Source organism: Moschus berezovskii, chromosome 7, assembly GCF_049115385.1.
Source record: "Moschus berezovskii isolate FMDL1 chromosome 7, NW_MosBer_1.0, whole genome shotgun sequence".
NCBI classification, from domain to species: Eukaryota; Metazoa; Chordata; class Mammalia; order Artiodactyla; family Moschidae; genus Moschus; species Moschus berezovskii.
In genome coordinates this window covers 51,477,411-51,493,569 of record NC_142466.1, presented here as the reverse complement: position 1 = coordinate 51,493,569, position 16,159 = coordinate 51,477,411, and the positions used below count along the sequence as shown (strand labels likewise).

Below are 16,159 nucleotides of genomic sequence, written 5' to 3'. Positions count from 1 at the left end.
AGTTAACAGTTCACAGTTCAGATGGCTTCACTATTTCTTATCCATCCACTCTGGAGGAAACGGGGCCAGCCTCACCTGTTCCATGCAGGCCAATAACCCACATGTTGCTTTGTTTTAATCCACTTCTAAGCAATGAGATGTCTTCCCTAAAAATAGTTGCACACCTGCCAAGGAGACCCGGTTATGTCATCAGCTTTATTCAGGATATGAGACACAAACAGGATACGCATTTGACAGAAGTGAGGGACTCCAGTGTTAAACTGCAGCCTCCCAAGTGCACCTAGAGAAAGAAAGTATGACTTCTACTCCCAGGTCCGCTGCCTATTCGGTGTATAAGTTGACCAGGGTACATTAGTTTTCCCAACTCACACTCTCTAGCGACTCCCAAGTTTTCAAAGTGGTTTAAAATATCTGATGCACATCTTCACAAGGTCAAGTTGACAATTAAGGTCAAGTGATAGACTTTAAATGAACTGAACATAAAATCAATAGCTGTCCTCCTTTAATTTTTATATCTTATTTCTAGCTACTCTGGATCTTTTGCAATAAGTTTGGGAATCAAGTAAATAAGTAGATTGAAGATCTAAAATATAAATGATTGACAGATAGATAGCTTTGTGTATTGATCTCACTCACTAGTTACATTATAATTTTCTATTGAACTGCAATTGTTTCTTGATTTTTCTTCTATCCCAGCCCTTAGAACTATGCTGTTCAATTCAATAGCCTCACATTGGAGAAGGAAATGGCAACCCACTCCAGTGTTCTTGCCTGGAGAATCCCAGGGACCGGGGAGCCTGGTGGGCTTCCGTGTATGGGGTCACACAGAGTCGGACACGACTGAAGTGACTTAGCAGCAGCAGCAGCAGCCACATGTGGCTCTTGAACACTTGAAATATGACTAGTTACATTGACATGTGCTATAATTATAAAATACATACCAAATTTTAAAGAGTTAGTATAAAACCAGAATAGATTATATTCATAATTTTATAGTAACATGTTGAAGTGATAATATTTTGTATATATCAAGTGAAATAAAATATTTTATTCATTTCACCTGCTTCTTTTTACTATTTTATGTGGCTACTAGAAACTTTTTAATTACATGTATGGCTTATAATATATTTCTATTAGACAGTGCTGCCTTAGAATATAGCATGGTAGTTGCTGTTTAAGTCACTAGTTATGTCCGACTCTTCATGACCCCATGGATTTTAGCCCTCAAGGCTCCTCTGCCCGTGGGATTTTCCAGGCAAGAATACTGCAGTGTGTTGCCATTTCCTTCTCAAGGGAATCTTCCTGACCCAGAGAGCAAACGTGAGTCTCCTGCATTGACAGGAGAATTCTTTACCATTGAGCCACCAGGGAAGCCCATATCACTGTTATCACCTCCCAAAAAAGGTTCCTTGAACATATAAAAAGGAATAATGACCAAACTCATCAAGCTGCATACATTAAATATGTACAGGTTTTTAATATATCAATTACACCTCAATGAAGCAGGGAGAGAGGGGAAAGGAATAGCAATAGCACTATTTCAGTGGATGGAAAAAAGCCTAATATATTTTAAAACCACCATGTTCTTCTACAGGAAAAGTAAAGACCACAGAGAAATAAACACAGTCCTTCTCAACTTCACTCCTTACATTTTTCATTCTGTTGCAAAACTTAAAAAAGTAAATAGAGCTACTTAGCTTTGCATTTTTTTTTTTATGCTTGCCAGATGATACATGAATATCCCTCTGGCTCCCAGATACCACGTTATGTTCTTGGGATAATTCCATCACATTTTAAAAGTCTCTGTCTGAGTTTGTTATGCCAAAGCACACTGATTTCTGAAAGTAAAACAAGCTGTTACCAGCTAGATGCTGCTCAGTCAGCCATGCTGATAACCTCTGAGGTCATCAAAATTCTTTGTATCTCTTTACATCTTCCCAGTTCTTAACATCTTCTGCTCCAATGACTTCTTCTTCATTTAAGTCAGTTCCTAGTACAGTCATGCCAGGAATTGTCTCTTGAAATTCTTATTTCAAAAATATCAAATTTGAGTATCTTCATTCCACAAATTCTTAATCTTCCATCTACCCTACTCCTACTCCATACCTCTGCTGAATGTGTTCCTCATTCCTATACAGAAGTCAATCATCACTTGATTACTCCCAGACTATCAGTCCATTCTCATTTCACTGGTTTCTTATCCCAGAAGGACCCTATGGTCTAGCATTTGAGACTTGCTGTTCGTTGTTAGCATAATAAGACAAGCCAACATTTGTTGAAATTTACACATAACACATTTCACGCCTTAAGTGGAATTTAACACACACAAAAAGTATATGAAGTAAGAACTATTAATATCTTCATTTTCGAAATAAGGAAACCGAACTTGGAAGAGATGACTTTAAGCAAGGTCACATCACTGGTGTAACAGAGGGTGGGTTTGAATCCTAAGAGTCTAATGTCAACTCAGACATTCTTAACAACTACCAGCTGTCTTGCTGCTCTGCCTTTCCCACACTGTCATTCCCCATTGCCATCATCTGCTCCACTGCTGCCATTACCAGACTTCCGTGCGCTGCTGAAGGCAGTCATGAAATAATCCAAACTCGTTAACCCAAAGAATGAGGCTGCTTAAGTTCACCTTGATCCCCCTTGATCTCCACAATTTCCTCAACAAATTCCCCAGAGGACCTTTTAGAAAACATCTCCATTTATCCCAAGTCCCTTCACTATCCTTGCTCCATTATCTTCAGTTCAGTTCAGTTGTTCAGTCGTGTCCGACTCTTTGCAACTCCATGAACTGCAGCACGCCAGGTTTCCCTGCCCACCACCAACTCCCGGAGCTTGCTCAAACTCATGTCCATTGAGTCGGTGATGCCATCCAACCATCTTATTCTCTGTCATCCCCTTCTCTTCTTGCCTTCAATCTTTCCCAGCATTAGGGTCTTTTTCATGGAGTCAGTTCTTTGCATCAGGTGGCCAAAGTATTGGAATTTCAGCTTCAGCATCAGTTTTTCCAATGAATATTCAGGAATAATTTCCTTTTCCTTAGGATTGACCGATTTGACAGGCAACATTTCCTCCTCTTCCTTTATAAGAGGTATAAGCAACTATTTCCCAAAGTTTCCACTCTGCACCCCTCTAGATGCTTCCTTCCCCCAGCTCTGCCTTTTCACTCAGAAGTTCTGCCCACTTCTTGGAATCTAGGTTCCAAATGAGCTCCACAACTTATGACTTCTGTGATACTGGTCAAGTTTTTTAAGCCACTTTTATTCCTCAGTGACTTCATCAGGCTGTTATGAGGATTAAATGAGAACATGTATGTAAAGTTCTGAGTGTGTAGTTTGGCACACTCTAAGTATTTAAAAAAGTATTTTAATTATTGATTCCTTTTGTCTTCTAGCATCTTCTCCCCTATTCACAAACATGCTCAGAAAAGTCCTGTTCTATATATAATTTAAAAGCAACATAGCTTTAGATGTGTCCTATTTCTCTGGATATAACTACTAATTCTGTAGACATTTTGCCTTTTAACTTATTCCATGAGATGTATCTGTATGACACTCAATGGAAGAGATGACTGTATGCAACTTGCAACTTCAGATGAAAGATGTCATGATAAAACTCACTCTAAGCAGGAAGAAGTCAACTGAATCTCTCCATGCTAGCAGGAATGTTAGTCTCATTAATGACACCAAGACATGTAAACATAAAATAAATGCAAAAAGAAGGACTTTCAATATAGTTAAAGGCTAAATGATAAATTCAACCCCCTTCACCTATTCAGGATATGACTGAGCAAGTCTCATAACCTCCTACAATTCAGTCTAAAAAATGGTTATTTATTTTTGTTGTTGCTGTTGATTTTTTTTTATTGGAGGCTAATTACTTTACAATATTATATTGGTTGGTTTTGCCATACATTGACATGAATCCGCCCCGGGTGTACCTGTGTTCCCCTTCTTGAACCCCCCTCCCACCTCCCTCTTCCCCTTATCCTCCCTCTGGGCCATCCCTGTGCCCCAGCCCCAAGCACCCTGTATCATGCATCGAGCCTGGTGATTCATTTCACATATGATAATATACATGTTTCAATGCCATTCTCCCAAATCATCCCACCCTCACCCTCTCCCACAGAGTCCAAACGACTGTTCTGTACATCTGTGTCTCTTTTGCTGTCTCGTATACAGGGGTATCGTTACCATCTTTCTAAATAAAAATGGCTATTTAAATAGTATCTTTTCCTTTTATACCTCACAAATTATCACAGAGATGAGTGAGATTCTCTTATAAGATATTCAGTCAGATATTAATTCAAATGTTTAAATACATTATTTAGTTTGGCAACTTTTATATTACCTATATATTACATTTCATTGCCATATTCTGAATATATGAAATGTCCTATATTATAAGTATATAGAATACCTGTGCTTTGCATATTTTTTCCTGAAATATTCAGTAGCTTCTGCAAGACTAAATGTTGGCCCAAGGTGTGCTTTTTGGTGAAGCAGGTTTTCTTGAATCATACCTTCAAAAATAAGGCTCTTCATTAAGGTTGTTTGCTTTTTTCTTTTCTTCTTGACTTGAGTAACATTCTTTCTTTGAATAATACCCAAAATGACTGCAATGAGGGGGCAATCATGTACTGTACTTCCCTTTCAAGATATGCTACTGTGCCTGGGCCATGAATGCTTCATAACAGCAACAGTTGTTGGTTAAAATTCAGCTCCCACCCACATATACATGAAGACTTAGTGTTCTAGATTAAAAGAGATTTAAGACACTTAAAAACCAAATCCAATGCATGATTCTGGGACAAAACTTGGTTTTAACAAAGCAGATGTAAACAACATTTGGGGGACACTCACAAAATTTTAAATATAGATGAGATTTTAGATGACATTAGAGAATTACTATGATTTTTGTTAGGTATGATCATGTAGTTATATAGGAATACATCTTTATTTTAAAGAGATGTAGTCAGAAATATTTAAGCCTTCATGCTGTAATTTACCTTAAAAGTCTTTAGGGGAAAAAAGCAAAGTGGAAAACAGAGTAATGAATATATGGTATCCATTTATTATTATCCTTCTTACCCTACGTTTTACACATGTTCAAAAATGTTTTAACTCACCCTTATATACATATCCCACCCCACTAGGACTTCTAAACTGTCCATGCTCATTTACTGCAGTTGTGTCTGACTCTTGTGATCCCATGGACTGTAGCCTGCCAGGCTCCTCTGTCCATGGGATTGTCCAGACAAGAATACTAGAGTGGGTTGCCATGCCCTCCTCCTTCAGGGGATCTTTCAACCCAGGGATCAAACCAGTGTCTCCTGAGTCTCCTGCACTGCAGACAGATTCTTTACCACTGGCCCACCAAGGAAGCCCTTCTAAACCATAAATTTCTATAAATACAAGAAAAAGTGAAATAATTCTAAGCATGTTAGTAAGAGAAAGCCAACACTATAGGAAAGGGAGAATGTAGGACTTATGCTAAGAAGTCTCTGTCTGACAATGTGACCTTGAGCAAACAGCCTCTCAGGGCTTTGATTTGTCTATTTGTAAAATGATGGGAGGAGAAGGCACTGGCAAGCCACTCCAGTACTCTTGCCTAGAAAATCCCATGGACGGAGAAGCCTGGTAGGCTGCAGTCCATGGGGTCGCTACAAGTCAGACATGACTGAGCGACTTCACTTTCACTTTTCACTTTCACACATTGGAGAAGGAAATGGCAACCCACTCCAGTGTTCTTGCCTGGAGAATCCCAGGGACGGGGGAGCATGGTGGGCTGCCGTCTATGGGGTCACACAGAGTCGGACACGACTGAAGTGACTTAGCAGCAGCAGCAGCAGCAAAATGATGGGAATGATCTAAATTATTTTGAGGGTCTGCTTCAACTTTAAAATCCAGGGTACTTCCATGTCAGATATGCATCAATATCCAACCATTTCACTGTGCTGAGGAGTGCAGGGGACCAAGAGACCAAATGGGTATAAGACCCATTGTGCCCCGTCCTTGCCACATCACCTGCAGCAACATGATGCTTAATTTTACGTGTCAGCTTGCCTGGGTCACAGAGAGCCCAGATGTTCAGTTAAATGTTCCTCTGAGTATGTCTGTGAGAATGTTTCTGGATGAGATTAACAGGAGACTGAGTGAAGCAGAGTGCCCTCCCCAGCATGGCTGGGCCTCACCCAACCCACCAAAGGCATGGACAAAACGAAGACTGAGGAAGGGAGAATTCACTTCCCACCTGACGCACTGGTCCCACTCTGCTTTCAGACATGGACTCAGACTGGAACTTACACCATCAGCTCTGTTGCTTCTCAGGCCTTCAGACTCAGATCAGAACTATATCATCCACTCTCCTGGAAAGATCTTGGGAGTTCATAGCCTCCATAATCACATAAGCCAACTCATTAAAATAAATCTCTTTCTAGATCTTCCTGTACTTACAAGTTATACTCTAACCCACTGTAAACTGAAAATATCATAAGTCAAAAATGCATTTAATACACCTAACATCGTGGCTTAGCCTAACCTATCATAAGAATGCTGAGAACACCTTGGTAGTCTACAGTGGTACAAAATCATCTATCCTGAAGCCTGTTTTATAGTAAAGTGCTGAGTATCTCATTTAATTTATCAAATACTGTACTGAAATAGAACAACAGAATGGGTGCAAAGTGAAAGTGAAGCTTACTCAGTCGTATCTGACTCTTTGTGACCCCATGGACTGTATAGAATTCTCCATGCCAGAATACTGGAATGGGTAGCCTTTCCCTTCTCCAGAGGATCTTCCCAACCCAGGGATCACACCCAGGTCTCCCACACTGCAGGCAGATACTTTACCAGCTGAGCCACAAGGGAAGCCCAAGAATACTAGAGTGGGTAGCCTATCCCTTCTCCAGCAGATCTTCCTGACCCAGGAATCAAACAAGGGTCTCCTGCATTGCAGACAGATTCTTTACCAACTGAACTGAATGGGTACAGAGCAGCTGTAAATGTACTGGTTGTTTACCCTTGTGATTGAGTAGGAGCTGCACTTGCTGCCCAGCATCACAAGAGAGACTAATACAGCATTGTTAGCCGAGGAAAAGATCAAAATTTGAAATTCCAATGAAACAAGGTTTCTACTGAATGCATAGTTTTTACACTATAAAGTGTAGAGTCAAAAAAATCTTTAAATCAAACCATCGTTAAGTTGGAGACAATCTATATGTCCTATTGGTTCTACTTCTCTGGAAAACCCTGACTACTACAGGCATCTCACTAGACTCTTCTGAGCCATTTCCTCTCTGCCTTGCTTATCTGACATCATGGGGTCATTGTAAGACCATGATATAAGAGGAAAGAAACCACGACAATTAAGGCATATTCTGAACCACATACCTCCACTGGCAACATTAAACTTCACTCCAAACTCTCCCCCTGGTCCTCCAGGGCAGTGGCTGGCTTGCCTTGCTTATCTGACATCATGGGTCATTGAAAGACCATGATATAAGAAGAAAGAAACCATGACAATCAAGACATATTCTGAACCACATACCTCCATTGGCAACATTAAACTTCACTCCAAACTCTCCCCCTGGTCCTCCAGGGCAGTGGCTGGCTGTCAGGATGATTCCACCAGCTGCCTTGATCTTTCTGATAATGCAGGACACAGCAGGTGTCGACAAGATGCCATTCTGTCCAATAATCAGTCGACCAATCTAGATTACCCAGAAAAAAAAAAAAATCAATCGAGTTACATGGGATTGAGGTACATTTCTATGAGAAAGTGTCCCAGGCTCTGTTAGCACATACTGGTCACTTGGCAAAAAGAACTGAGTGGGCTTCAGGTGGGGAGAGACATGTGGGGGCATGGGGAGGCAGCTCTCTGGCCCAATATCTCCAAGACCATTTGGGACACCCTTGTCTCGTAGTCAGTTATTAACCTGTAAGTGAGATATGCCTCATTGCTTTTCAGCAGTTTAAAACACCTGCTTCTGATAACCAAAGGGTTAGCTTGACTCATACAAGAAGTTCTTAGTTCGTTACTGGCTCAGAAACTGCACCTGTACATTCTGGAAATTACAAGAAAGAAAAATAGAGCACTTCTCTGTTTTACCTTCCTTCCCTGCCTCAGCACAAGCTCAGACAGGAGGAACCTGACTTGCTACTGCCTTGTTGTCAGCAAGTATATTTTAACTGCACTTGGAAGCCCCAGTTTCCTGAGGGCAGAAGTCCTATTCTGGCCACTAAGTGACAGCATGTGCTGGGGACACTGAGGAAATCCAGCCATGCTAGGCAGCAATCTGGAGGTCATCCATCTGTGTGGCCAGACTCTCTACAGCCATGAAATAGAGTTTAAAAAAAGAAAGAAAATAGCATAGCCCTGTAGAGCATTACTCTGTGTGCTTTGTTTCCAAATAGGGCCCAGTGTCATCCAATGCAATTGTTCTGAAATGTTGCTACCAATTAGAATCATTAATGAGAACTGGAAAAGTCTTAGTACTAAGAGTGCCTCAGGCGCTGAGCTCCACAGGCGTTTCCAATGTCCAGTCAAGTTTGGTGAACAAACCCTCTCCTTACTCAAAAAACCAGTGGCATGGGCATCACTTGGGAGAAATGCCAAACCTCGAGGCCCACCCCACACTTAGCAAGATCCCTACCCTTCCACATAATTCACTTGTCCATTAAAGTCTGAGAAGTACTGCCATAGCCTTGAAGCAAAGACCAGCTCTAATGTCCAGCACAATTGCAAAGTTACCCTGGCACCAATAATAGCATTGCTGGAAGTAGGTCATTGACCAAATATGACGATGAGGAAAGATACAGGAAAAAAAATTTCTTAAAGATCAAACACAAGAGCTCCAAAAATAAAGCAGTTTTGGGATAATTTAGTATGGAAAGACACTCAGCTACAACATCTCCAGAGTATATATTCTCAAGTGGATGAGGTAGATTATAAACAAATAAACCGAGTAGTAGGGGTAATAGTAATAGTAGTATTAATAGTAATTACTAGTTGAATAGAAAAAAATCAGCACTATCTGTGATAATAATGGGGTGTTAATTTTAATAATAGCAATAACAGTTATAGTAATAATAGCTAACAGAGCTTAGATTTTACTCTAGGTATTCCAGGAATCCATGGAAGGGTTTTAAGCACTGGAAGTGACCTGATATCAGTTATAAAGATCATGGGCTGAGTAATCCAAAAGACCTTATTAAAAAGCAAGTCATATCATATTAGCAAAACATTCCAATGACTGCCCTCATGTCCCACCAACCCAGGTAGTCAAAGTCTTCAGTCCACCAGGCCCTCCGTGATCTGACCCCATCACCCACCATTCTCTACTCCTCTCCCTGCTCCAACAACACTAGTTGGTCTCCTGTTCCTCACACACATCAAACCTGCTTTGTGCTTGCTCTTTCCTCTGCTTAGAGCACCCTTACCCAAGTATCCATATGCCTGCCTTCTCCTGTCTTTTGGTTACTATTCAATGTTAACTAACCAAAGACAGAACCCGTGACAGCCCTATATAGTACAGCACACATAAGTCCCCAATTTCCTTATTATCCTCTATTTTCCTTACCCTGTTTAGTCCTTGGGTTACACACATTACCCTTTAATATTTTCCATCTTATTTATTTCCTCACTATATATAAGTTTCACTGCTATATTCTGAGAATCTAGAACAAACCTAGCATATGGTAAGTATGCAATAAATATATTTAATAGAATTAATAGAAAAAATGAATGATGAATAGATTTTCTATTAATTCTATTCATTTTTTATTAATGAATAGAATCAACTAATAGAAAAAATGAATGAATGATGAGTGAGTGGCTGCTATGTGAAAAAATGCACAAGAGTGAGAAGCAGAAGAGAAAAAGGAGAAAGATCAGATGGAAGGCTATCACGGCAGAGCTGAGTGTGAACCCTGTCTTAGACTAGACTAGAAGCAGCAGAAATGAAGAGCAGTGACTATATCTGAATGTATCTTTGGAAGGAGAATGAACAGAACATGTGGGTAGAATGACATATGGAATGGAGACACTATGGTAGCCAGCCTTCAAGATGGCCCCCAATAATCCATGCCTCTGGCATTCATGCCTTGGTGCAGTCCCTCCCACAGTGAATAAGGAAGATCTGGGTGATTAGTAGAACACTGAAAAAGTGAAGGTGTGTGACTTCCCAATAAATGACACTGCCACTTCAGCTTTGCTGTCTTGGATTGCTCACTCTGGGAATTAGCGGCCACCATGTCACTGGGACATTCAAGGAGGCCCTGTGCAGCCACCTGGACTGAGAGAACCTGAGTTCTCCCACCAACATCCAGCATCACTTTCCAGCTGTGTAAGTGTGTAGGTGAGCCATCTTGCACTGGATCATCTAGACCCCATCAATATGCAGCTATGACTGAGTCAAAACAACCTGCCTCCTGTCTCATGGAAACTGTGAGCAATAATAAATATCCATTGTTATTTTAAGCCTTTAAGTTTTGTCATAATTTCTTACACAGAAATAAATAACTAAAACAGGGACAGTGAGGAAAGGGGTCAACTCCCAGCTTCTACCTTTAATAATCTGATGAATTATTTATTAAGATGGGAAAGATATAGGATAAAAATTACATTCATTTTATCCAGAGCCATGACAAATCATGTTCCACATGCTTTTGTTATATTTTATTTCATCATTCAACTCATTTTGAGCATTACCATGAAACAAGCAATGTTGAAGACCTTGCATATGCAGCAATGAAGACAAACTAAACACTATTCTTAAGGAGTAAGCCTATATATTCCAAAGCCTGAAAAATATTTGTATCTTAAATTCATCATTTTCTCTCTCTCCCACTTTTCAGAATTATTCTTACAGAATTAATTCTCAAAGGGGGGAAAGTTATGCACGTGTACACATTTCCTACAGTGGGATCTAAATATTAGAGGTAAAAAATTTAAAACAATTCCTGTAAATGTTTAATAATGAAGAACCTGTCAAATAAAGTGTGATGTATGAACTTATGGAATATTCTTCAGCCATCTAAAAGGGTAATCATAAAGACTGAGCAGTTGGGCAGACTGGGTGAACAGTCCACAGAGTTATGCTCCCCTTCCACAGGGCAGAGCTGTTGCAGGGCAACGGATGCCCAGCCAGGGGTACATTTTCCAGACTCACCCTTGAAACTACCTGCGGCCGTGTGATCAATTCTCAAAATGAGGAAAAAACTAGTGTGAGAAAGAACAGAAGTACTGAGCGACTGAACTGAACTGAACTGAACTGAACGCAAGCCTGTTCTGGCTAGAGACGTTTGTTCTGGCTAACACGTTAGGAGACTAATACACCTTCCTCCTCACTGTTTATTTCCCCTTGCAAAGGTTCAACACAGGTGACCATGCAGCTCTAGGAGATGCCAGCACTAGAAGATGGAAAGTACCTGAGTCCCTACCTCCCCATTGGATGGACAAGAGTCTCTGCCCACCAGCAACATCCACATTGGACTATTATGGGAATGAGATATAAATTTCTATTGTTTTAAGGCAATAAAAATTGTCTACATTTCAAGTTTATTTTCTGTAACAAGTTACATTTTCTTAATCAGTAGAAAAGGAACATAGACAATAATTTAATGCTAAGTCAAAAATGCAGAAATCTAAATAACTTTTAAGCGATTACAAAAATGTATAATTTTGTACACTTTGGGGCTAGCACTTAGAAAAATAATAAATAAATCTGTACAGAAATAAACAGGTATAGTTTGTTAAATAGGAAAGATTATAAACATATCTTTACTCATTAAATTTGGATTTTTTTAAAGCTAACATTTAATCTGTTTAAAGTGAAAAAACACACTTGAATAAAATTTCAACCTAAAACATTTTAGTTATCAGTGGAAATTTTACCTGTGTAGATGTACTCATTAACCCACCAATATGCCCCCCAAAATGCAGGAGCGCTGGACACTGTAGATAACTCTAGTTGAGAGAATTCTAAAAGGAAACAAGTGCTGGAGGAGACGGAGGAGAACAAGTGATGAGGCTTCTAAGATAAGACAAGGAAAATCATGAAGATATTTGTGTACCACAGGAATGCTCACCAAAAGGGGACCTCAGCAAAAGAGGATTTAAATAATCAAGGGGCTAAGATGACCAGCTCCGTCAGTACCAGTCAGCCTCTTTCCCCAGCCACTCCTGTCGTTGTCCAGTGGGCTCGTGAACACAGTGGCCAATGATGGCAGGGAGAGAGGTCAAGCGTGGGCTCACCACATGGACCTCTACACACTGAGGCCAACATGGCCGCAACTACCACTGAGGACTCCATCTGCCCCCAGCAGAGACCAACCCTCAGTCCAGTCTCCACCTGTGTTCACATCACCTTCTCTGTGTGTCTGTGTTTTCTTCTGTGAATTCTCCCTCTCCCAATTCAGTTCAGTTCAGTCACTCAGTCATGTCCAACTCTTTGGGAGCCCATAGACTGCAGTATGCCAGGCTTCCCTGTCCAACACCAACTCCCGGACCTTGCTCAAACTCATGTCCATTGCGTCAGTGATGCCAACCAACCATCTCATCCTCTGTCATCCTCTTCTCCTCCTGCCCTCAATCTTTCCCAGCATCAGGGTCTTTTCCAATGAGTCAGTTCTTCTCATCAGGTGGCCAAAGTATTGGAGTTTCAGCTTCAGCAACAGTCCTTCCAAAAAATATTCAGGACTGATTTCCTTCAGGATTGAGTGGTTTGATCTCCTTGCAATCCAAGGAACTCTCAAGAGTCTTCTCCAACACCACAGTTCAGAATCATCAATTCTTCGGCATTCAGCTTTCTTTATAGTCCAAATCTGCCACTGTTTCCATCATTTCCCCATCTACTTGCCATGAGGTGATGGAATTGGATGCCATGATCTTAGTTTTTTGAATGTTGAGTTTTAAGCCAGCTTTTTCACTCTCCTCTTTCACTTTCATCAGAGGCTCTTTAGTTCCTCTTTGCTTTCTGCCATAAGGGTGTGTCATTTGCATATCTGAGGTTATTGATATTTCTCCTGGCCATCTTGATTCCAGCTTGTGGTTCATCCAGTCCAGCATTTTGCATGATGTACTCTGCATATAAGTTAAATAAACAGGGTGACAATATACAACCTTGATGTACTCCTTTCCCAATTTGGAACCAAGGCAAATGTCATCAGAAAATTTATGGCTTTCAAGATCTAATAACTGGTTAAAGAAATATAACCTTTGGAAGCCCTGTTGTATAAAGAAAAAGCACTCAAAAAGTTAAAAGATCTAGATTTAAGTCTTGGCTCCACTCCTGATATAAGGCAAATCATGTAATTTCTCTGAGGCTCAGGGTCTTCATCTGCAAAGTCAAGAAGGTTCAGAGTCATGAAAAGTTATTTAAGATGGGATTACATAAACCCTTTATGAGTTTCAACATGACACAAATCATGCTATTGCCTCACCCAAATTGTCTCCCCTTCCCCATTTAAATTTTAATTTTAAAGCCCCAAAGGTCTGTTACTTATTTTTATTTTATATTGTACTATATTTTATTTACAGTGCTGTGTTTGTTTCAGGTGTATAGCAAATGATACAGTCATATATATATATATATGAATTAACAAAAGCAGTTGATGGGGTGCTCATGGTTTATAACATAAATGGCACTACTTTGAGAGAGGGATAACTTAAGTATAGCATTGGGTGTTTTCTTTTTGCAGCCTGAGGCAGTTGTAAAATAACTTAATGTAGCTTTTTACAACTGTGTATTCTATAGTATATTTTCATTTGGTGAAATTTTAACTGCTAATGTTTTTGGCATTGTGCTTTGTACCATTTATTAAATAAAAATAAAAAAATAGCCAAGTAGAAAATATAATGGGAATTTACTATTTACAGTGGAAGTAAAAGTCATATATCTAGATATCATCCTAAAAAATGCACATTATAAATTCACAAAGTAAGAAAAAATAGTGATAGACTAAAATTTTAAACATATAAATGATCCCAGGGTTTATCTACCAATTAAATGTAGCTCTCCCTAAAGTTTTAATACAATTTGGTAGGAAACTAGACAAATATACTAATTTAAGAAATATATATGTTCAGAGATATTTAAAATAGCTTTGAAAATAGAGTAAATATGTAATGAGAATATAGGTGGATTCAGGTAAACACTATTGTGCTAATTTTTCAGCACATGCAAATAACTCAATTAAACCAATAAGTGTAGGAATCATAATACGAGAGAAGTAACATATGGATGAGTTAAAAAACGTATTGTTCATTATTGGTGTTGTGAAAGCTTTCTTAATAATTAATTACACTGCTCATACCATGAACAAATAAAACTGAAAAGTTTAATGTAAATGTTCAAATAATCAAATTAGCATTATAACTCATGAAATTTTCTTTTGAGTTTTATTTGCACAAGCATTTTTAAACAGGCCACCAAGAAACCTGACTTATAAAGGGAAGAAATAAGTAATTGATTACTGTGCCTTTCATGGATAAAGTTATATATTTTTTAAAAAAGCAGAATATGCATATTTGGCATAGCTAAAGCTGATCAGAGCTCTGTAGTTTGGTTGTAGAAAACATTACTAAAGTTCAGTAATAGAAGCAGAAAATATAATAAAAAATAAGTGATATAAATTGTGTAAACCTGAATAATTAACAAATCTAGTTAGAAAATATTATTTTATTAAAGGTTATAGAGTAGAAATGACAACCTATAAGGACTTACTCCTTATAAACATCAGATTGTTAAAAATTAGAACATCACATACAGTGACATGCCAGTGGTAATCTACATGTACTACAGGAGTATGAAAAGGTACCAGATTTCTGAAGATTAACTTGTCATTCCTCAACAAAATTAAGTGCGTTTCTTACATTTCTTTTGAGAAACATGAATCATTTTATTTATTATATCTGGGTAACAAAGGCAAAAAAATAAATAAATAATAAAATTTAATTTTAGACCTTAGATAATCCTTTAAACTACCACTTCCCTTTCTGAAAGTCTTAGAAGTACTATCCTCTGCCAATGTTGCAGACTGCTACCTTGCAAGGAAAAGATGGTCTACTTCCAATACTGGCTTTGGTTTTGCTTACAGCACTGAAGCAGGCAACATCTGACTTTTACTTATGTGTGAAATCCAGTCGCAGCCTGGAGAGGTCTGAGTTGTGTCACTCTGCTGTTCCCTCGCTGACCCTCCCAAAGGGGCACTGGAGGAACAGCCATGCCCACAACATATGGTCTGTCTTTTCTTTGTTTGTTATCAATTTTATTCCATTCTTCTTCAATGCTCCACATGATGACTTCATGTTCCCATGCTGGAAGTGTTTATTTACTAAAATCCTGTACAAGAATTTAATTCGTTAAGGGATGAAATCCATCTCAAAAAATAGCCATAACAACTATCTTAACAATATAGAATTTGTTTTCCTGTTAAGTGATATTGCTTTATTTTATTTTGAGAATAGCCTTGACACCTAACAGGATACATTTTTCATTAATTCTTTTTTTTAACACGTTCAACAAGTTACTATAAGCGAAGGGGCACTTCAATAACATGCTTCGCTTGTCTTTTCAATTTGCAAAATCCTATTGTTAAAGTGATATTCTAGGCCTCACTTAATGCATTATTTAAAATCTTAGTAAGAATTTTGGAGGCCTTTTCTTCAGAATTCAAACACATTTCAGAGTTTCTTGTAAACTGAGGATTCTCTGAATTGTATATGATAACGTCTGTGTTTGGCTGGAAGAAGAGAAATCCCACCCAGCCCTGCAGTAACCTGGGTAGGCCTTACTGTCCCTGAGAAACACATCTTTCAGTTCCACTAGGAAAGGGAGCAAAGTAGACTCGAGTCACTGTCACTTATACATGCACATAAAGGCACACAGACACAGGTCCCAGGATCCACAGGTAGCCATGAGAACACTGTCACACAGGCACCTGTAGACACACATGTGAGGTACACACTTCCCCAGCCACACAGATACAGAGAGCCAGAACGAACTTGTTGTCACCAGTATAAACTTCTAAATGCTTGGGAAAGAGAGGGAGTAGACAGTTCAGTTCAGTTCAGTCGCTCAATCGTGTCCGACTCTTTGCGACCCCATGAATCACAGCACGCCAGGCCTCCCTGTCCATCACCAACTCCC

The 16,159-nt window shown here is 39.3% G+C and overlaps 1 protein-coding gene across 1 annotated transcript in view; it reads right to left on the bottom strand.

Annotated features, from left to right (window-relative positions):
- Positions 1-16,159, bottom strand: part of PGM5 (phosphoglucomutase 5) — a 212,325-nt gene that overhangs the window by 177,698 nt on the left and 18,468 nt on the right. Inside the window, exon 2 of the mRNA XM_055428348.2 lies at positions 7,558-7,720. Within this exon, the coding sequence (XP_055284323.1) occupies positions 7,558-7,720 (163 nt within the window). The remainder of the gene's footprint in view (positions 1-7,557; positions 7,721-16,159) is intronic.